Source organism: Homalodisca vitripennis, chromosome 3 (genome assembly GCF_021130785.1).
Source record: "Homalodisca vitripennis isolate AUS2020 chromosome 3, UT_GWSS_2.1, whole genome shotgun sequence".
Classification (NCBI taxonomy): domain Eukaryota; kingdom Metazoa; phylum Arthropoda; class Insecta; order Hemiptera; family Cicadellidae; genus Homalodisca; species Homalodisca vitripennis.
Window position 1 is genome coordinate 87,154,691 of NC_060209.1, and position 24,289 is coordinate 87,178,979.

The 24,289-nt window shown below is 35.8% G+C and overlaps 1 protein-coding gene across 1 annotated transcript; it reads right to left on the bottom strand.

Annotated features, from left to right (window-relative positions):
* Positions 1 to 1,311: 1,311 nt before the first annotated feature.
* Positions 1,312 to 22,949, bottom strand: LOC124358270 (opioid growth factor receptor-like). Its single transcript, XM_046810564.1, has 3 exons — positions 22,859 to 22,949; positions 11,836 to 11,998; positions 1,312 to 1,708 (listed from the first exon to the last, which is right to left on the bottom strand). Exons 1-3 carry the CDS (start codon positions 22,947 to 22,949, stop codon positions 1,312 to 1,314), a joined length of 651 nt encoding a protein of 216 aa, XP_046666520.1.
* Positions 22,950 to 24,289: the final 1,340 nt, after the last annotated feature.

Consider the following 24,289-nt stretch of genomic DNA (forward strand, 5'->3'; position numbering starts at 1 on the left):
ACGAACTATAGTACCTCATAAATCAATTAATGTTTGTATTGAAATCCAATCTTTAAAAAACCTGCTGTAGATATTACAGTTCGATTGCAGGAAATCATATTATGGCATAAGCGGTCTTATAAGGGTTCATTTCAATAAGGGTCAACTAACTTCCCGAACTACCTATACAAAGTGACCATATCGGTTTACAGGATATATATTATTATATCCTTAATATTTTGCAGTAAAACAGTTCTTTTAATTGGATAGTGTTGAACTTCAAGTGGCCAATGACGCTTAACCGATATAAAGATTATAGGGTTGCAATTATTGGAATAGGAAATTATACTAAATTCCTAAAATAAAATATATTTCTAAACATGTCGAGGTTTCACACCTTCAGAATTACAACATATTTTGAAAAACCCGTTGTGATATATATGAAAAAATATTAAACAACTAATTTTCTTGTTGATTACAATAAAGGTGGACCAGCAGGGACGATGTAGCTGGACGGTACGGTGTTGTGGACAAGGGATAACCCGCCATGTGTCACTAGGTACGTGGGCAATACACCGTACACCTGTGTCATAGCCCTTACGTATACGTGACACATCACCTAGTAGCCCCACTAGAGGAGAACTACGATAATAACGTGTGTCATCTGTATAACTTGTCAGTTGTTACCCTCGGCGTCGTTCTCTTCGACCCTCATTGTAAATTGAGTTACAGTAAACGTAAGATTTCTTAGAAAGGAATATGAGCAATGTACTTCGACAGCTCATCCCTTTACTAACCCTAAGGTGAGTAATAGTCAATGAAAGATTTTCAGGTTTGGATTATGAGCTTGTAACCTCCGAATGGACGTAAGCCAAAATTTGCCTTAGCAACATGTTCCGCATTATCCTTGAAATTAGAGACAAACAGTTAAACATATATCTGATTTTGTTACTCACAGAGATCTTAGCCATAAAAACTTTATCAGGATAGCTAAATATCACTACCTATACCTGGAATGAATGACCTCATTCAAAGAAACCTCATCTTCACGTCTCCACATTGCCGTCCCAGATTCCAAAGCTCGTAACCCCTGAAAGGCACTTACCTTAATGACCAAAACCTGTTCTCACACTTTCTTCAGATTAGTTTTAAACCTTGGTAAATTTCTCATCTCATAAGTCAAATTTTTTATCAAAATAGATCCAGGAGTTTCTTAATTAGACTTATCTCAACAGCGATATACCTTTAACGATATAATGCCAGTGGTTTTCATAGGAGAAATAAACTCAATTTCGCCTCTTTGCATCTGCTCGTAAACATTTATCAGGATTGTCAGCGGGTGTCAAAAAGAGCGTCACCAGGAATGTCGCGAGGAGTGTCGCTAGGAGTGTCACGATAAGCGTCAACAGGAACGCCAACAGAAACGTCACTAGGAGTGTCATCAGGAGCGCCACCAGGAGAGTCATCAAGAGTGTGAACAGGAGTGTCAACAAGAACGTCACCAGGAATGTCGCGAGGAGAATCGCCAGGATTTACACCAATAGTGTCACCAGGAATGTGACCAGGAGTATCAACAGGAGTGACACTAGGAGTGACACAAGGAGTGTCACCAGGAGAGTTAACAAAGTCATCATCAGGAATGTAACGAGGAGTACCACCAGGAGTGACACTAGGAGTGAGACAAGGAGTGACACTAGGAGTGACACAAGAAGTGTCACCAGGAGCGTCACTAGGAGGATTTTATGATAATAGTGATATTAATTTAAAGCATACCTGATTATAACAATTCTCTCTGGTAAATTAAATAAGTTAGACGGTCTGCTTATAATTGTCTGTAAGGTTATTTTACTGGGTTCTCTTCGAGTATTGCGGTTCAATTTAAGCTTTAATCCCTTCCTTCAGTACAGAAACTTAACAAAACAGTGTTTTTTATCTATATTTGTTACTGATAAGTAACTTGTAATAGGTTTCCAGCCGTCAAAATGTTGAATAATCTCAAAATACGATTCAGTTTTATCTGAGATTGAGTTTTCTTGGCGTACTCAGTTCTATCCAAATCTCCTTACTTATTGCTTAGTTATATGCTGAAATCGAAGCCTATAATCGTAAGTTGTAATGGAGGCTTATTTTTGTTTGGTTTTAACACTTTTAAAGAAATTTGCCTATTTGTCTTAACAAACCATAGCAACCATAAATACGACTGTAGCAAACATTTGTGTATTTGTAAATGACCAACAGTCGTCTTTGTGCAAACCCTTTACACTTTTTTGTAAATAGAGTAGAGATTGCAATGATAAAACCAGACCGATGTTTATGACTTGATCAGGAATTGCGTCAATTATAACAATCATCAATGGTACAAAGAGCTCATTAGTGTTTAGCGTAGGAATCGCCGCTAGATTTGACAAAGAGTTGAACGTCAAAGTTCTGGGAGGTGACCGAGAACATGCCTGGCTGTTTGTCTGCTGTCGTATTATGCCCTCTATTACAACAACAGCCATGTAATTGTGGCTGTTTATTTCAATCCAGTCATGTTTACGCCAAGCTCCACTCTTAATTACTGTCAGTGTCAGACTGTCCGTGTCGCAGCGCCGCTCGCTGCCAGACCTCTTTGTGACTTCCTCGTCAAGTGGGTTATGAAACGCAACCAACAAAAATGTCAGCTCTTGTTTAACTTGAAAAGTTCAAGGCTAACGGAAATAATGCAATCGTGTAGGCCAAGCAGATATAACCGAGTATATTTAAAAAAACTCTGTTAGTTTGAAATATCCAGACCGAAATGTGAAACTTCATTTTTTGCGATTTTGAAATCAAATTAACACAGGATTTACGATCATTTGACATAATGGATTCTAAGTTAATATTCTTTAAATGAGTACGCATTTTTCGAAAACTGGATTAGACAATAGAGTAGGCAATGTTTATGCATTGAATGTACTTGTCTGAAGTTTTAAAGCTCCTTGATCTGAATTGACCTTTGCGTTACACTGGGTTTGCTAACAAGGCTGTCTTGAGGAAATTCCCTTTCATGGATGGTCTGAAAATTTCCAGAGTTTATTGGAGTAAGTATGCAAATGGAACTTGAACTTTCTCCTCTTTTGGCTATAACGTTTCTACAAAGTTAGGATGTATCGGTCCAAAAATAGATTTGTTTTTAACTTTTGCACCAGTGGCCCTCCGTAAACGCTGACGTTTCTAATGCGGTAATTAAACGTTAATGTCATTTCAAACACCTAACACTATCAGATTTTATGGAACGTGAAATTGCATATGGACTATGTGACTTTTGTCGTTCACACTCAGTTTGTTTAATAACTCATTGTCAGGAGCCATTGGTAGCGAAACACAATGGTGTGAAGGAGGAGTGGATCCAAATAATAATGGAAAGACATTTAGTCTCCAGGTCGAATTGCATAAACCTGATAAAAACAATGAAAAACTGTAATAAAAATATTTAAAATTGTAAAGAATGAGCTTAGTAAAATATGAATATACAAGTAATGGTTGTACTGCATGTTTTAAAATTTAATACAAATCTGTAAAAAAGAAGCTATCACACTTCCGACATAAATGAGTGACCACGTGCATTGCCAAAGCTTCTGTCGTCATTTAATTCTTAGAGATTAGTAATTAATAAAAGTGAAATGTTAGTAAGGAACAAAAAGCCGCTGAAATAAGAATTAATTAAAAAACAATCATATGAAAATTTGCTGCCGATTGTTTAAAAGGCAAAAGCTGCAATAATTGTTATCAGAACAAACATTTCATCGTTTCTTGGGTAGAAGACGATAAGGTCAGACCTGCCAAAAAAATAGAACGGATAGTTGTAGACTCCGAGGATCCGTATAAAACAGCCATTCGTGTACTCGTATATCAGAGAAATGTAGAAGAGGACGACATATGAGTTATACTTATGACGATTTTATTTAAATAGACTAATAAATAAGTTTGCTCCTCGTATTAGTAGTGTTGCATGTATGAACCGAAACATAAAGATACCACTTAAGCTTTTAATTTGTGTTATCCACAAGAGCGTTAAGCAACTATTGTACTATTCCCAGATTGCAGATCTCTTCATCCATTCACTTAAATCGATCGGAGAAGGAAAGAAGTGATCTGGAAGGCAGTACAATTCCAGAAGACATGATATGGAATGTTGCAGGGGCGGGAGTGTCAATGAATCATCTAGATCAGCTTCACGAGCCTCAGGGGATCACTGCTCCGGTCATAATTGATAAGCAGCCCCATTCCTTCAGGCATTACACAGCTTCTGTACAGTTCCATTTGTGCTTCGTACTCACTGTTTGATTGTCAATAAATGGCAACAGTATAACACTGGTGTTGACTATAATATAAAGTAGAAACCCATAGTGAAAAAATCCTACAAGAAAAAATGTACACACTCAGTTTAACTCAATTCAAGAGGACCGAAATAACAATCCATAAAACTTTCACCTGTTACAAGACAGCAGTTCCTTATAATTCTTTTAATCTTAAAATTCTTACATAAACAATACTTAATAAATATTAACCTATACACATGTTTTACCCTGTTTAGCATAAGTAACAAACAAAAATCTTTAACAAAACTACATTTTCTTTAAAGATTTTAAAATGTGTAAACTACATTTTTTTCCACACATATGCTTTTCTGAAAAAGTTTTTATTTTTCAGCTAAACTGATTCTTCTTATTATTATTTCTTAGTGCATACGGGCACATAAAACAATTCCATTCAAACTGAATTAGTTTCGTATAAATATAGTGAACCTACATAAAAAACGATTTTTTTAAACGAGCAAAGTTCAACCCATGAAAATTACTTTCATTTGGATTTCTTTCTTGTTTTTAGGAAAGCCCAGTTCCACAGTTGTCTTCTTCATTGTCTATGTCTTCTTTTAGCAGTTGTCTTGGCTTTCCTGGATCTTTTTAACTTCTTTGAATGCTATCTCCACCGTCCATAACATAGTCCAGTTGAAATTTTATTTTATAGCTTGCTGCACAGTTTTTCTAGCTTCACCTTACATGTCTTTTTAAGCAATTTCACTTTTCTTAAAACACCATCACTGAAGCACAACACTGCGGCGGAAACACCAGTTTGTGTACAGTCTGCAATGACGAAGTTGATTTCAGAGTCTAATGCAATGCTGCTCAATCAACTGCCTATTTGTCATGGTAAATCAGGTTACTAAACAAAAATATCAAACTCTTTAAATTAGAAACATTAGGGTTATTATAGATAGAAAAAACAAGTAAGGATGACTTGCTGCTCAGCTTTTCTATCTTCACCTTACATGTCTTTTTAAGCAATTTCAATTTTCCTAAAACATCATCTCTGAAGCACAACACTGCGTCGGAAACACCAGTCGGAAACACACTAGCCATAAATCGTAACAAATATTAAAATTCCTTCAAATAATTGATTTAGATGTGCTAATAAGTATTTTACTTAAATGGAAGTGGTGAAACATTCTATCAACCAATAAACTATACTGTTGAGCCAAGTGACATCGTCGACTTACCAGTAAGTAAAGTAAATATGGTGAAATCAGTTATGGTTGGGATATTTATTATTTTTAAGTCGTAGATAAATTCTTTAAAGACAGAAAGCAAACAAAAATTAAACTATTATTATTGCTTAATAATTATTGCATATAATGGCAATTTCTTAACCAGGCCTAAATAAAAACTTATGTACATAAAAAGTGAATTAGTACGGTTTGTACATGATGTATAGCTTCATAGAATGGCATGTTTTAATAAATTTACGATTCTAGAAATTAAATTTTTTAATGGGATATAACTTTTTAATAAAAATTAGTTTTAATAAAGAATGCTAACGTTTAAAAAAAATAACAATGACATTCCCTTCAGTCACCTTTACAAACATACTGTAAAATATTGTATTCTTATCTTTAATCGTTTTTATTTGGGTCTAAATATAAGATACCCCTCAATTCTGCTTGAAATTCTGCCTACAGTTCCCGTGTAATAATTTTAAAAGTTTTCATTTTCTTATCTTCAGTGGAGATATTTAAATACGAATATTCGAACCACAAATTCCTCAAGAAAATCGATTGCACCAGCGTAAGACCGTATATCTTGATTGGAATAGTATAAAAACCTTCCTGGTGTCATCGCAGCTAAGCAATGCGGAAATAAAACGGTGAACCGGTTAAAGTGAGCTGTGGCTTGTATCAGTGACTCATCGCTGGTTAAGTGCAACTGCCGCTGCCGTGGGTCCGATATACTCTGCAAGATCTATGTGGTTGACACTGATGTGGGAAGTGGAGAACAAATGCTGCAAAATATGGAGATAAACATATAAGGGGCTGACTGTGATCAGAGACATCGTCTTCTAGTCCTGCACGATCGCATAGTGCAAGATCTGCTTCTGCCCATCGTACACTATAGAATTCTTGATGAATTTGGCACTTTTTTGGAATTTCAAACTAAAAAATATTCTTACTCCCAACAATGAAAATTATGCTAAACAAACCAGCATTGGCAAAAACTCTTGAAGTTCAAAAACGCCCAAGTATGAGTGGAACAAAATTGTCAGATTTCATGAAAAAAGAAAGGTCATGGAGAACTGTTAGCGTGGGCTATATTTCAAACAATTCTAAGAAGTTAAGTATTCAAAGTTACGTTAATAAGTCCTTTCTGGATGACCAAAAGTAACATTTCCTTTCTTAATTTTTGAAAAACAAGAAAAAAGTAAAAATGGTAGTATTTCTAGGACAAGAGGAAGTAAATTTTGTCGTATTCAAAACTTGTAGCGCACGTCATCCATATTGGGTGTATTCCAACATGGGTAACCTCTCTGCTTCTCTGTAATCGTTTAATATTTAAAAAAAAAAAAAACGAACAAAGATACTCCTGAAGTCTGTTACAGCGTCAGATTTCAGACACTCCACTAAACGTAGGCAAAATCGAGATAATTCAACATTCCCAACTTATTTATAAATTTATTATAAAGCTAGTAATAGTGTCGTAGTGTTAGAACACATTGTTCATACATGTTCTTGGCTTAAAATCATCACATTGCTAGTTTTAAACCTAAAACAAAATATAATTACCGTGTTACATATTACGGTATCGCCGACCTCAGGTACAGCGTTACCACAAAAATGACTTTCTAAAAAAATAAAAAAAATGTGAATTGCTCAATATTAATTTGATCAAAACTAAATTTCAGCCGAAATTTGTCAATCTATTCTTCTTGTGTTCTGAAAAAGTAGCATTTTATGGTACACCGTCTTTAATTATTTGAAACAGAACGGTGTATTGACGCTTTGATAATGACTAAAATGCAAACGTGATTACTTCAAATATTCTATTTCACAATTTGTGTTCTTTAAACATTTAATTTATAACACAGGCAACGCTTAGTGTTGTATATACTCAAATATACGTCCGAGGAAGTCAATTATGTGACTAAAGTGCAACATTTCGGTATGGGAACAGTGCTAAAGACGATGATTATGCAGATCTTACTTGTATAGAGACTTGATGCGAGACACAATAGATGCACTGTCGTAGGTATGGGCATACAGTGACCTCCATGTCTTACATGGGCAGGCCTACAAGCCTAGTTCAGGGAGGCGAGAGAGACAGAGAGAGATAGAGAGCTACCATAAATCTGATGAACACCTGAACCGAATAGTAGAAGGACGACATAGGTAGACTATAACGGTACAGGTGACAGAACACAGCAGCTGCTTAGTCACGTATAAGGAGGTGACATTGGAGGCCTTCGTCTGGTCCTTACGTAAGAGGTCCTGCATGAACAAGAACTATTACCTTGGCGACTGAATTGTTCACGATGATAGTATTTTATACTACCAAAATCATAATACAAAATACTATATAATCTGTTATCAACTATTCATAATTTCATCACAACAATAGCTTCACAAAATGTTTATGTTAAAGAACCGAGAGAGATCAAGCTGTTGTTTTATTTATTGACATTTGGTAGATTAAAAGGTATTATAATACACACAAGACATTATAATATAAGGTAATATGTCCAAAATTAGTATAATGTATAATACGTACAAAGGAACAATTTAAAAGAGAGATAATTTAGTTTTGAACACGTATTGGATAGATTATGAAAATATTTTAAGTTGTTAGTAACGATTTGGTAAAGTTCTATCTGCAAATATCCCTTCCAAACAGCAGGAAGAAAGGTAGAATTTCATGTATGGCTTTCATCTAGAAATACTAAACTGAAGAAGCATTATTAGTTTGGAAGGTTAATTAGTACAGCACTGATAGTATGACGACCCTGGTGGTTGGCATAAACTTGTGGCAAGAAACCTTAATCATCGTGAGTTCCTACAAAATTGATTGTTATAAGCCTATGGCATAGCTTTAATATTAATTAAAATCGTGTTGAAATCAGTTAGAAATTAAATTTTAAATATATTCACCAGTAATTGACGTTGATGTAACTTGTAAAATCTTGAAACCTTACTCATCTCGTAGAGAACTTGTACAATATTGTTGTAAATGTCCTGGTAATGCTATAACATTTTTTCATTTTGTTCTGAGATGCCTAATAACTGATATATTACCTCATTTACAAATGTTTAAGAATGTGTTACTACTGCAGTTGCTTGAAATTTATAAAACGTGTCCACTTTTGGACATGCTATAAAATATTGAAATGAAAATTTTACACAAATTTATTGTGAATGGCTACCATCTCTAAGCTTTTTATTTGTTGAAACTTGTTAAGGAACTAAGTCATCCAACCGTGAATAAATCTTTGTAAACAAATATTTTGGATCAGTTAGATATTACGAGAATTTGGGGTGACCCCTTCCCCCAACAGTGACGTCAGCTCAAGCCACGAACCTCATCATCTTCCCTGTTGCCGACCGTGTCGGTGTCGCTGTCTCGGAAATGTGGGGAATGCCGGGACAGCAGGCCTCGTTTTTCACGCCTTGACTTGGAAGTCGATCGATGACAAGAAAAATAACTTGTGTTGGAGACTCAGTGAAGTGTCGTGGGGTAGGCAGAGGGTGGAGGGCGGGCGGTTGTTTGTGGAAATGTGGGCTTTCCGATCAGAAAACTGTCTCCAGTAAACCAGTAGGACACTGTAAAACACAAAGTTTTCTTTTCTTAACTGAAAAACTGTTTTAAATAAATATGACCCTCGAAATTTTAACATGATCTTAAATTGCTAAAGAAGTTTGTTGCTCCCTAATAAAAAAATCAAGAATATGATCTTTTGATCATTTCAGAAGAGAAGAAAATTCTATTTGGAACTATATTTGGAATATTTAGAACACCTGGAAATCTGTCGAAGAAATCGGACACAGCTCGTATACATAGCTATAATAGGCTGTTTTTAACTTAGATTAACCTGCGATGGTGATAACAGTAACGGTCTTATAGTCTTATGTACTGTCTTATATTTATAATGTTATGTAAATAATGGTTTAAACATGTATAATGTAGTATTGTAAAAACTATCAGGTTATAAACCAAAACTAACGTCGAAATTAACTTAAAAACCATTCATTACGGCTATCTTAACACTCGTTGCATAAACTCATATGGCATCGGCCTTAAGGGTAAATAAGTACAATTATTGCCCAATAAAAACTAAACAAAATGCGCTGACGTGTACCTCAACAGTTAACTTTGGCCAAAAAACAAAACTAAAAAATAGCAACACAAAAAACACACATTGTAGTATGTACCTGTATGAGGCAAATGTATTCAGAAGTGGTAATGTTTATTTGTAATGTTGCGCATGTTTCTGATTATTAATCTTTCTTCCATGCTGCTGGTTGAATATTCTAAATTTTTCATATGATCTTTTCTTGCATGTTTCCGGTTGCATATGGGGTATTTATTTACAATAGCGTGACCATGGAAAATGGACTTTTTTTCATGGGTTGGGCATTTATAGCCAAGTATTATTATCACAGGTGCATATAAACTGGGGGGAAAGTATTGTATTATATTGATGCCTTTCGGGCATTATTGCGTTAAGGATGGAAAATAACCGACAAAATTTTGTCGAACAACACTTCGAGGGTTAAGGAGCAGGGGCATCACGTGATCTGGGATTCGACTTTTGCAAGCTCGAGTTAATTTTTTTTTCTAAAAGAGCAAGCAGTGCGCAGCACTGCGCAGCGAGCAGGCATCGTTGACAGGATTAACGTACTAGTCAGCATCATTTCAGTAAAATTGCCAGAGGTACTGTCAAAAACAGAGTTTTCAGAGGATTTAAAAAAATCGTAACTCCTTTGATTTTCGTTGCCGACGAATTTTTTCTTCACTATCGTTTTCAGGAAAAATTTTAGTTTTCAGGAAAAAAAATGAACATACCTTTCTATGGTCACGTTATTGTAAATTGATACCGCATATGGTTGTTTGTTAAATTGTTATCGCCATGTTGTTATTTCTTTCTTATTTTACATTACAAATCTATTGCTGTTGCTCATTTTGATTTAACTATCTATTATTGTCTTTGCCATTTTACCGATTGTTTGTTAACTAATTTATATTTCTTACTTGTTCATTGTTTTGTTGATTATTTATTTTTAACACTGTTTGTTGTTTAATTATATAAGTAAATGTTTTTAATGTTTACACTATGCTTGTTAATACACCTTTTTAAAGTTATTTAATTGTCCTACTGGTGCAATTCTGTTGGAATAGTAAATAAATAAAAAACAAACAAACCACGTCAAAACGAAAAAAAACTGTAACAACAAATTACAGCAACTGGTGGTAAGGGCAGTTATGTATTAGACGGATGGAGGAGTCAGTGGAAAGTTAGAAGCAGATAAATTATATAATAGTTTCTTGTGCTCGTCTTTTATTTAGGAAATCTTTATAATTAAATACATTGGAGTGTAAAATTTTGGATAACTCCTGGAATTGTTAGTGGAAAATGAAGTGATGTAATAAAAACCATCTGCACGGCCTTGCAGTTTGTAGCACAAACATTCTCTCACATACATCATACCCACTCTCGCGTTGGCCTTAGCTTGACTACCAGACACGACGCTGCGACCTCAGGCTCAGTCTTAGCTTGACTACCAGACACGACGCTGCGACCTCAGGCTCAGCCTTAGCTTGACTACCAGACACGACGCTGCGACCTCAGGCTCAGTCTTAGCTTGACTACCAGAGACGACGCTGCGACCTCAGGCTCAGCCTTAGCTTGACTACCAGACACGACGCTGCGACCTCAGGCTCAGCCTTAGCTTGACTACCAGACACGACGCTGCGACCTCAGGTTCAGTCTTAGCTTGACTACCAGACACGACGCTGCGACCTCAGTCTCAGCATTAGCTTGACTACAGAGACGACGCTGCAACCTCAGGCTCAGCCTTAGCTTGACTACAGAGACGACGCTGCGACCTCAGGCTCAGCATTAGCTTGACTACAGAGACGACGCTGCGACCTCAGCTCAGCCTTAGCTTGACTAACCTTCAGTCTTAGCTTGACTACCAGACACGACGCTGTGACCTCAGGCTCAGCATTAGCTTGACTACAGAGACGACGCTGCAACCTCAGGCTAAGCCCTAGCTTCAACTACCAAACACGACGCTGCGACCTCAGGTTCAGTCTTAGCTTGACTACCAGACACGACGCTGCGACCTCAGTCTCAGCATTAGCTTGACTACAGAGACGACGCTGCAACCTCAGGCTCAGCCTTAGCTTGACTACAGAGACGACGACGCTGCGACCTCAGGCTCAGCATTAGCTTGACTACAGAGACGACGCTGCGACCTCAGGTTCAGTCTTAGCTTGACTACCAGACACGACGGCTGCGACCTCAGGCTCAGCTAGCTTGACTCAGCGACCTCATCAGCATTAGCTTAACCACAGAGACGACGCTGCAACCTCAGGCTCAGCCTTAGCTTGACTGCAGAGACGACGCTGCGACCTCAGGCTCAGCCTTAGCTTTACTGCCAGACACGACGCTCTACGGACTCTGGGCGAACAGGTTGTCTGCAGGTTGCGACAGGCACCGGCGAAGGCACGCACTGGCAGCGCACCAATAGCAAGTACATGTGTAGCCAATAATTCCTGGCCAATTATCACATTGGCAGTAAGGAAGTGAAGCCAAGGTCGCTGGGTCACGCAAAGTAACGTACTGGTACTGCACCTCCAGGTTCTCCCCTCTCTCGTCTCATCGGATGGTGCGTAATCAGTGTCGCAACTTGACGTGTTCCAAGTCATCATCGCAGGAAGCTTTTTGCTTGCGCTTGGAATTTAAGTCACCGAGAGGCTGTTTATTTTTATGAGGGTATTTATAGTACTAGTTCTTAAAGGCCTTAAGTAAGTTAACTATCAGAAATCCCTTTTCACCGGATTCTGACATTAAGTAGTTGCAAAATATTACAATATACATTGACACATTCAACGAAGTTTAATGATATTTCCACTAAGATTCTCGTTGCAAAGTCCATTAAAATGAGAAATAGACACATACGTTTTGGTTATTTATTTTAGTTTTTAAATATTTCGGAGCAGTGGACCCAAATTATGAACACTGGTTTAATGTGACAGTTATTTATAAATTATAAACGTTGGAATTGACTTACATACTAAAAATGGATGATTTAAAATTTAAATCATACCTCCTTGAACATTTTAAGAACATTTTAACAAGAAGCTTTTTTAAGAGCGTTTACATTTTCAAGAAATGTGATTCTATAACCTACTATTATATGTGTCAATGACATGGAGCTTTTCAATGCACAAGAAATAATTACACGCTAAAGGATTAGCGGACACCCTGTTGAGGACCACCTGCTTCAGTATCTGAAAAAAGCACGAGAATAGATGCCACAATTTGGTCATCACTGTCATTGAGACCCATCAGATTAAAGTACCAGATAGATATACCTTTGACACTCATTTTGAACGTACTGACAGGAAGTCAGAAGCTTCCAGATGAGGTTGAACATGTTACAGCACTGCAGTTATCATCACTGATCACATGTTGATAAACTTGTCAAGGTAGTAAATGTTCACATACTCATCTGAAAAGGATTGTTATTACAGAGCTACCACAGGACTCATTGGTGTCTGTAAACTCAACCCTACAAGGACTTCGGAAAGCGTGGAATTCTTATCGGCACTTTTAGGGCTTCACGTTCTGACTGTGTATGACAACCAATAAGAGGAGTAATTAAAGTCTTCACCGTAGTGTATTGACCAATTGTTCGACTCTCGGGGATGTTATAAAATTTCGTAAATAGGTTTGGGCTGTTGTCCCATAAAAACGTGAGTACAATGCATTAAAATGACCCTGTAATATAAGGAATCTCTTTAAAAACCACTACAGCATAAACTGCAATATTTACTGCAAAAAGATTACTTCCAAGGCTGTAGGATACTTCCCACATGTAAGGTTGAATAAAAACAACCTTTAGAGTATATTATAACCTTTAGTGAAACCAACAATACTTTTCCTGTAACTTTTTTGTAACACCATTTTTTGTGTTTTTTTTTATCACGGAACACAATACAGGAGCAACAGAAAAGCAAATAGGAAACACGATATATTTATTTATCACTACAATTTGACATTTTAGATCAAATGAATCATATTACAACCTTTTTCATGTCCAAGAAGAGAAAGTAATGGGGGAATAAATCTGATTTTAGGTTGATTACTTATAATTTTATTTATTTTTTATTTCACTGGTCTCAAAAAATAAAAAAGCAAATAATGTTATTGTATCAATATATATTTTGACACATTTTTAACAGTTAATTTTAATTTTCCTTAAGTTTGAAATTCAAAAATAAAAAACTTTTTCTTATAAAATAAAACAATTATTAAGTTATGGTCTTTTTAATTGAACATTTGTAGTTTAACACTATATATGTTTCTGACTGTTATTGTAATTTAATACATTTTACAATACTGTACCACCTCTTTTTTTGTTTTTTTAGTATTTATGAAGGGCAATTCTTATCTCTTACCGTTCTTAGTAACTGAGCATTGTGCGTGACTGACCTTTTATTACCTCACTGATCTGGTTCGGCCATGGCGTTTTCGCAGTCTAATAAATAATCATCTGAATGTAACCTGAAGTAATAACTTTAACGTTTCCATATACAGTAAAGGTTAGCAAATAAACTTCCATTTGCTCTTATAAAATTTAACTTCTAAACTTGTGTACACCCAATTTAACATTTACAAACAACACTGAATTATTGAAGTGAATAAATCGTAAATAAGGAATAAGTGAATGCTCACCATCAGCAGTGAAACGATTGAATGAAAATAAAAGTTATTAAAGTTGTTTGTGTTTAAGTGATGAAATATTCATTATGCAGTTTAACTACGTGTGATAAATAATAATTTGTATTGTAATACGATGTGGTGGTCGCCCATTATTTTAATGAGTGTTACTTTTCAAAACGATCGATTATACTTATTTACCTAAGGCCTACCAAACGTGGTTGTAATGGTTGTAAATATTTTAATTCTGTGTTCTTGAGTGTGTTCGGTTTTTGGGTTTTTTACTATGCCCAGTGCCGAAACATTTTAACGATTATCTTACTGCTTTGACGATAATGTTTTAACATCAAAACTCGTAAGCAAAATATTGTTTTTTGATTGATGACTAAAGGAATGTAAACACCTATTTAAATACTGAACTAATTTGCTGATGATTAGGTTTTTATCTCAACTTGCTGTGAGAGATATGGCCTTACTTAAAGCACAAGTATAGTCACCTGGAGAACGCAAGAAAATTTGAAATCCGAGTGTGGTCGGTCTTGACATAAAAGTGTTGTTTCACCTTCCCTTGGGGTATAAACTGGAAGTGTCCGATGGAAACTGGAGAGGTCACGACCAAAGATAGCATCACCGGCATGAAATCAATCAGCGGCCGCTATCTATTAGAGCGGTTGAGCGTGTCTCAGATTTATCAATTTGCCGCCCAGATACTCCAATATTTCGTTCTGCTAATTACGGTGTCTCTTACACGTAATAAACTGGGCTTGAGGCGTCGAGTTTTGCGTGACCACTTCCAGTCCCGCACTTTCCACGTCACTTTACAACTACTCCCACTAACTTACTGGAAGTGCTTTTTTTTTATCTGGAAGCTCTTTGCAGGCGAGTGACATTTTTATTGATCATACTAAATATTCTTAATGGAAAACTATACAAATGCATTTGCAAATGTGTATTGACATCCCGGAATTGAACCCGGTACCTCTCGGCTAGGGAGCCAGAGCCTTATCATAGAGCACAGTGAAGGTCTTGCTTGAATGCGTATCCAAAGCAATAAACATTTGACAAAGATCTATGAATTTAGTTAATGTGATTATATAATTAATTCCTATTCTAAATTTATAATTATGAAGAAATACCTTCTTAAATAAATTGTGAGTTTTTAATAATAAACACCAATAAGTAACTTTAAATTTACAGTATTGTAAAAGAAGATTTGACTGTATAATATTTTCTGTTTTAATTTGTAAAAGCATCACAGTCTACCAGACATCGTACTAATAAAGCCTTTGAAATATTTGAAATGTACGGCGACCCAGTGAGCTGATGTTATTAGTGAGCTGATTAATGACCAATGTGGATTAATTTCAGGTATTAAGTCTTAAACCCGTACTTGCAATAAATATATTTATACAGGCATGGTTGCAAATCTGTGCGAATTAGAAATGTTAAAAATGTTCTGAAATTGCTGCACAATTAGTATTGATTGTTTACTTCAGAGCCACCATAGACAATATTATAAGTAGATTTGTTGCCACTAACAATCTATCTTTATACAGGTCACTACGATTTTAAAATAGGCAAAGATGTCACCCAACCAATGAAACAGACAAAAGTGGCAAAAACAGTATAAAAGTGCAACAATGCAATTTAAAAGAATACTATCTTACAAGCTGAGTAATAAAACTCGATGTCACTAGATCTTAAATTGTTTTCGAGCACTTCAAAACCTTTACAACTTAGCTGTATATATTCTGTTAACAAGTTATATGATGGTGTATGTCACAGCACATGCAGCAAATTGCAGTATTTGTTCAGATGCTGCTAAAAGTTTTACGTTACTCGTTATATTTAATGTACTTCACAAATGTGTTCAATTTTAGAAGGTCCATATACTTAAGTGTGCTTTATGATTTCTCCAGTAAATATTGACGAATGTTATGTTAAATAGATAAGAACATATCTAATGTTGTGAATGCTTTGTTCCCAATTAGATCGCAGGTGTCTATGTAATATTCCTAATCAGATGTCAGATTAAAAATTAAATATAATTTTATCTTAAAAATATAAACCATTGCAACCGATAAACTTAAAAGGCGTTTTGTAACCGTATACACATACCCATTACGTCATTACCAGTTCTGTTACGTGACGAAATTGATTACGTATTTACCAGGTTGAGTTAGATCCAACTGCTCATTTATGAATATTTTGTTATAGCCTTGTGATGCCCTCTCAAATAAACAGTAGTAAGCTTTGGAAACATAAAATAATATGTATGTTACACAGCATTGGTTAATTATAACTACCTAATTAGATTAAGCACATTCAGACTTCCGGTTATAGAAAATGTATAACATTACTGTGCAAAGACAGGCCACTGCAACTGAACAGTTGATCGATTATATTCTATAACTTATGGACTATGTAGTACTGTATAATTTATAGTACTGTAATGAAGAGTATTACGTTGAGGGATAGAACGATTTAACATATATTATGGAGTTAGGTGAAACTGTTTATCTACGATTGTTTTGTTATGGAATTGTGATAAGTATTCTAGTTGTGGGGCTTTACATAGCACATGGGCTTTATTACAGACAAGCAGAAATAGTTTTACTATAAAAATCTCTTCAACCGCCTTCAATTCTACTGAACCTGCAATGTTGATGTTAGTAGAGGTCTTACAGAGCTGTACGAAGACACTTTTTGAAACGTCTTTATATATATAAAATATATATTGTGCGAAGATATGATAGTATACACAAATGTCACGTTATGCACCATAACACGACTCGATGGAATTTATGACAGAGCCTTGCTTCATGCCGTAATTCACTTTAACCTCCTGCGTTGTAGTCGCCATAATGCTGGCGTAAACTCCTATAGCTTGTTTATACATGATATATCTTGGTATTATAGAGGCTGCGTAGTATTTTAAAGAAACTTTATTTAATTTTTAAAGCGTAAACAGCTTAGCTATCTTTATAACATTGTGCCCATATTCTACTACATATATTTTATTCATGAATAAAGTTATGGTAGAGCAACCGAAACGAAGTCAAGCCCCAAAATTATCACAGTTTTTATTGGAATTTGAAAACAGGATGGATATGTACTGACGTGAAAGCTCTAAACTGTGGTTGTTTTAACTAAGAGCTATAGTCCTTTTTGTTTTATGGTTTAATTTTAAGTTGAAGATGATTTCCGAACAAACACCTATGGGTGGTGAAGCAGAAAAAGCGTGAAAGTACAAGAGTTACTGAGGTCGCTCAACAACTTTTCACAGCCAAGGTTCGTTCATACCCTTCTATAGATGGTAATTGCTATTGGGATCAAGATACATGCTGTATGATTTGTTGTTTTGGACGGTGCCTTCGGCCATACCTTGGGTTCTTCAATGAGCTCGATGGGTCAGGATATCCGAGGATGTGTGTGTAACAGACTAAAACTTGTAGTATAGTGAGTGTCTCTGACATACTCATACATCAGAGACATCATCAGCCCGTTAGTTCCACCAGTGTCCACCCGGCGCGCCCAAACTGTTTCAGATTTATAATTCCTGCTAGTAATTGTGGTAAATTGTGCGTAGCGATCGTCGAGCGATCCATCATGTTTTATAAACGAGAGGTGGATGCTATGTTATCCTTCACGTCAACTGCGAGACCTTTCGAGGTCTGTGGTCACTTCCGTGGAGTTGGATCTCCGGCAACTTCTAGACCAATAAGTGTTTCAACACTCCATTTCCGAATTGTTGACAATTGACCAAACCAATACTGTTAGAATAATTTTAGTTAGATGTTAAATAAATCTAAAATGTATTTTGTTCCGCTTTTTGTGCTAATTTAATGTCGGTTCCATAGTACGCTCAATTGATAATTTAAGGCCAAGTTTGATAAATACAATGAAGACTTCATGCCAAACTTTTCCCCTTAGCAACATACACTTTACTCTAACAAATATAATAAGACTATAATCAATTACATCACTCAGTTCTGTTGTGAAATTTACGAGCCATTATGATGAGAAAACAATGGAAAAGAATAACCCACACTCCGCTTTACCATCAAACAGCTGATCCCAAAACACCTGAACAGCTGCGATGGTTGTAGCCACTATTCTGAGTAACAAGTTGTTAGCTGTAGAAAGGAAGAGAACATTTTTGAATTGAATTGATACTTTTATATAAAATCAAAATCATTCCTTTGTTTGAAGTTTGTTTTTGACGATGGAAGGATTGTGAAGGAAACAGGATTTTCCGGACATTTACCATCGTTCAATGATACAAAAAATCAGTAACACAACTGATTGTTTTGTTACTATGTTACTTGTGCTACTGATTTTTTGTATCACTAAACGATGTCAAATGTCCATAAAAATCCTGTTTTCTTCATTCGTATCATAATTATCATTATATTCTAATCTGACCTTGCACATTCAATATAAAAGTAAATGTGCAACCAAAACATTAAACTAAAGAAAATATTACCAGGTAGATCTCATTACACAAAATGGACCAATAAGTCCACATTGAAGAAGAATATAGATGAAGTAAAAGAGAAAATATGGGTAGAGAGAAGCAGAAGTCATCCATATAGCAAAGACATGAATATTAAATAAACCTTGTGACTACGAGTGGGTCAGATTCAGTTGATGAAGTTCAATACAACTTAGAAGCCACACCAGCAAAAGAAGAGTGTTATCATATGTTACTTGCAGCGTTTCAGAGATAAAGAATTCGCCAGAAGAGTTGACACTGAGAAAAAATTTGCAAATAGCATAAGTAAACTATAAATCCGAGCTGAACAATCCCGATTAGTTGAACAAATTATGTTCACATGAAGGCTAATCGATTATCAGTCGTGCAACTGTTCCATTATGTTATGATATAGCTGCAGAAAAACTAGTGACAGCAACAAGTCTCCAGGAGTAACGCACGAGCAGACGCAATTAAGTATACTTTCTGGACAGCCTGTACATGAATGACGCAGTGGACAGGCCGTTTAAACAAGTGAATGTGGAGACCTGCCTTCCGCATCTCGCCCAGTGTTGCCGCTCGTCCACGCATCCTGCGACGTTGCCACTTCTACACGTTCTCCAAGTTGATATCAGCTGTAATTATTATATAGGAAATTGTGGTCAGCATCGATGTCGTGGTTACATAATCCGGCTATTTAGATATAAGCTACTGGATTTGTCAGAGGTTCGTATTAGAATTAGATGTTACACCGTATCATTACGGTGTTTTAACTGTACTGTATGGTCACCCTAAGATGATAGGGAGGTAAATGTGGCAATGAAAGCTGAAATTCCAGCAACTAATATAACAAAATTTGGAACTCTAGATTTGGATTACGCAAAGCCTGCAAGAGAACTTTATTTGCCTTTAGTATTTAGACCTGGAAATGTACACCTGGGAAAACCATAATTTTCGTGATATACTCAACTTGAAATAAAATGTAACCAACAAATGTTCTAATAATTTTATGACAACTCACAAAGCTGATATCTACGAAGTATAATTGCATTCACTAAATGAATTGAAGCAATTCCTGACGAAACACAACATTACTATGGGACGTTCAATTTACATTCTTTTATGTGTCTAAATACGGTCTCTTGTCTGATTTACATGAATTTCAAAACTATAAAATTTTTCGTAAAACTATAGCACTGCAGCATCCAAGCTCCAATGGACGAGAAGAGAGATATTTGAGGAAGATGTATAACACGTATGTCAGAATAACCTTGCAGGGCACAATATAAAGATTCCTAACTCCAACCTCCAAACGAGTATATCACTCACAAACCACTCACATGTTTGGAAGATCACAAATCTAAAGACCATTAAACCTAATGGTGTAAATTCAACAATTCTGATGAAACCTGAAACATTCAAGTTTGACATTACTTGTCAAAGAGTCAAAGAGAGATAGAGAACAGGAACTATAAAAAGAAATGAGGTAGATTTGGTAGTAAGTAAATCATGAGAAAGGATTATCGACAGTTATGGGCAAATAGATAACGAACAATAAATTGTACACCAACCTAATAAGAGAAGAAGATATTAACATATAGTTTGTTAAAACGTTATATTTTAATACTTTCCACATTATCATTATTTTTTCTTAGTAAATAATATGGAGTACATAGATTACCATTTGAAGCTATTTTCGTTTTATTAAGTACTTATAACCAACCTTTATCAATATTAAGCTTAGTTTCAAACAAATTATGGACACATCGAGGAATAAAATGTCGGTAATCGTCATGACGCAATAAACGGTTGGTTGAGATAATGGCCGGAACTCTACCATTAAAACCTACTGGGCGATAATTTTGGCCAGGTTTATGACCTGGAATTGCTATTAGGTAACACTTCCGCCTTTAGCTTTTCTATTTATTTTATCAATTGAGAACGCACGAACTCCTGCAGAACTTATGTAAAACTACACTTGGCTAAGAGCAAAGTTCAATTAATATAGGATTTGTTATAATTCTCACGTGCTATAAACTTTACAAATGTTAAAAGGTACAAAAACATTCATTCCTAAGGCATGACATTTTGTTAAAATCCAAGATATAAAAGTAAGAAAATTCACCAAGTTATTAAAAGTTCTAGACTCCACCACAACCATAATATTCCCATTCTGTATACTATTGGTTTAATATCATTATAACTCAAGCTTAACATTCGGATATGTGAAAAAGCGGACACCAACATAAGAGGACAAGCTAAATTAGCAGAACTTACCAAGAAGGGTTGCGAACTGCCATCCGGGAAGAGGAAGTACCAGAGAGGTATTTGCGACACCTCATATATGGCGAAAAGCTGACGGTAGAGGACGGTCCTTCACTGATAACACGCAAACAAACTGCTAAGCTACTATATTTTTCTAAAAACATGTTTCATAAAACCCAGACCAATTTATGTAACACATTCACAAAATATAAGGAATAGACTTTGATTTACCTAAGAAATTGTTACCATTCGGAATCTTTACTATAATAAATGTCCAAAACAAATGTTTTCATTCAATGTTTTGTTAAAAACTATTTCAATTCAAATACATATTTTAGAATCCAAACAGTGTAATAACTACTTACCATTCTATTTACCTCTCTTAGCGTTTTCTTATTAGTGGTCTAGTAATAGTGCTGTATAAATATAACTCAGTTAAAATATTCCATTGAGTTCCACCACGAGTATCTTTTGCTCATCTTTCTAAATTTATATGAGTATATGTATATATTATACCTATTCCATACATGAAATATTTAATAAACTGGAATCTTAATTTCTATTACTTTCTCATCAAATAAATATGGAACCTTTTCTTTATCGCAGTATGAATTATCAAAACTTAGAAAAGATAATAAACGACACATACATGTTTATTTTGCAACCTGACCTAACTACATTTAGTATGAGAGACTAAACAGTTACCCATGAAAAAGAACTATGGTAATCATTCCAAACAGATCTTACATTCAATATAATGTATAATGTAAAATATTTTTAAAAGTATATTATTTAACGGTATATAGTTTATTGAATTCTGCGAGCAGACTACTGTTATTTGTTTTTGAGCTGGAAGCATTCTTATCCAAGAACACAATAGCCCTCGCGGAGGTATGAGGTCTATATATCATCTGACCCAAGCGGATTATATAAAACACGGTTCCGCGTGCCTTCACGGGCCTCGGCTTGAGCAGTGGAAACCGGCCGGAATTTTGGGGCCATTAGACCATTTGAAGAGACGGCGGCAACTTATCGGCTTTCGATCAACGGGGCCGATCTTCTTTTGGTAGAAATGCCTGGTAAGCGTTCCCGACAGAATTGACGAGACGAGAGGGTGTTCATGAGTCTTAAGCAAAGCTTCAGGGTATATTATTTGTAATGAGGGAAGCTTTGGAATGTTAAAGCTCTAAGGACGGAAATGAGATAGTAGTTAAAGTTACGTTTATTAGGCTTTATAATACAAATTGTGAAACAATTTTAAACCGAGCTGCACTTTCTAACGTTATAGTCTAGGAGCCAAAAACCAATTTGCTTTGCATAAACTCACAACCTGGGTTTTATTAAAATAAATAGTAAATTTAGAAAAATCTATCAGCTGCATAGATTTGCTGCAGGTTGGAATGAGACAGTATTTAAGTGTTAACATGAAGCGATATTTTTTCAGATCACACTGACCGACTATTGGCTGATACCGATTATTGATATAACTATTATTTATTGTCTGACGGTCAGTTTCAAGTGTCTCAAGATATCAGAAGTACGATCTGAGAACAAATGAATGTTTATCGACCTTATCGTCAACTTGAACTCCACTAAAACTAGCGTGGCTTAAGATCGATTTCTGTCTAAGGAGATGTTCATCTATCGATTTCAATAAATCTGTTAATATAACACTATAGAATAGGAGGTATTCTTAAAATTAGAAATTGCTGACCTTATCTTGTTTGAACACAAAATCAAACACCGTTTACGAAACAATGATTGTTTCAAACAACATGAAATGTTAGCCTGACGTAGACGTCCCGAGGCCCGATCACCGTGAATGGGCAGCGAGTGCGGCGGACGGTAGCCGTCGAGTTGTTAGTCTATTAGTCAGCCGGTGCTAATGTGCCCTGCAAGTCATCCGACGGAGTGCAAACACTGCTGGCCTCTCATCCTCCTCTATCTCTGGTTCTACACTTCCAGGGAGATCGTCAAGAGCAACAGAGTTATCGTACATGCTTGTCTTCAAAACTGACACTCAATATAGTTTCTTCAGTATTATTCTACCTAATTTACGAATATCTCAAATAGTTCAAGGATATCCTGAGGGTGCCAAATAATACTTTTTCATCTCTTTTGAAGCCTTCTAACTAAACTACCAGCTGGTATATAAAAATGGATTATCCTGCACGCAACGTCAAAGACCACAATATAATTCAAGGACAACTTACAGGCCAACTTGTTCTTCCTCCATACTCCAGTTAGTTACACTATGCGTAGAAGTGAGGCACCAGGAAAAAGGCGTTTCTAAAGAGTACACTTTTCACTCTTTCAATACATCCTCTTTTTAAAACCATCATTAATAGAAAACTCGAACATCTTTAGATATGTCTATTAGTCACATGCCATATTATTCCACAGGATTCATCAAACAACAATCAAGAGGCTGTCTTATAAAATCTCTTAGATCAATCTTCTCTATAGGATATGATCGTGACTTAGGAGATCTGAATTGTATGTTGGCTACCTGTGTTTGTTGTTGACAAGATCATGGAGAAGATTCTAATTTGAAATTCAAAGTCTATCACATATGTTTGATAAGAGTTAAAACGCTTGTGTAATAATTAACTGATAGATCGTAAGGACAATAATTGATAGTCTCTTATAGGATGCTTATTGATAACACGGCGTGAGTGTGGAGATGACTGTGGATGGCGACAGGGTGTTACGCAAAGATTGGCGAGATTGCCTCACAAGGTGGACAAGACTGTCAGCAGGCAGGAGGCAGGAGTGGACGGCAGGATCTCAAGGATACAGGCTTGGCGAGGCAGAGGAGGCACTTAGCTAATGTAAAACTCTAGCCTAGATACTGGTGGAATAGTTGTTGACATATGGCGTGAGGGTTAAAAGAAAGAACTCTCTACAAGTTTCAGATTCTTAGCTAAAGTTTTCGACCTTCTATCGGTTATCTCAAAACCGAAGAGGTAACAGTTTACCAATTATCAACTTTTGGCTCCAACACATCCAAGTAGAAACTTATTTTATGGGAACTGTAAGTGAAGTCTAGTGTGTTGGTGTAATGAATGTAAGAATAATTACTAACGGCGATCAAGTTTGTAGCACAGTGTCAAATGGAGTCTGAACCGTGCTATGGCCGCAGAATTAATCCAATTTGAAATTTCAAATCTCCATAACACACCATATCATAGAAGGAGCCATAATAATAAATAGCTAAAAAATCTAAATTATTTTGAACTTATTTTTCAAATCATCAAAAAAGTAAATAATCATGGTACTCAGTAAGGAATAATGAGTAGTTGACTGTTACTTTCATTGTAATTCCATAAAACCTCGTTC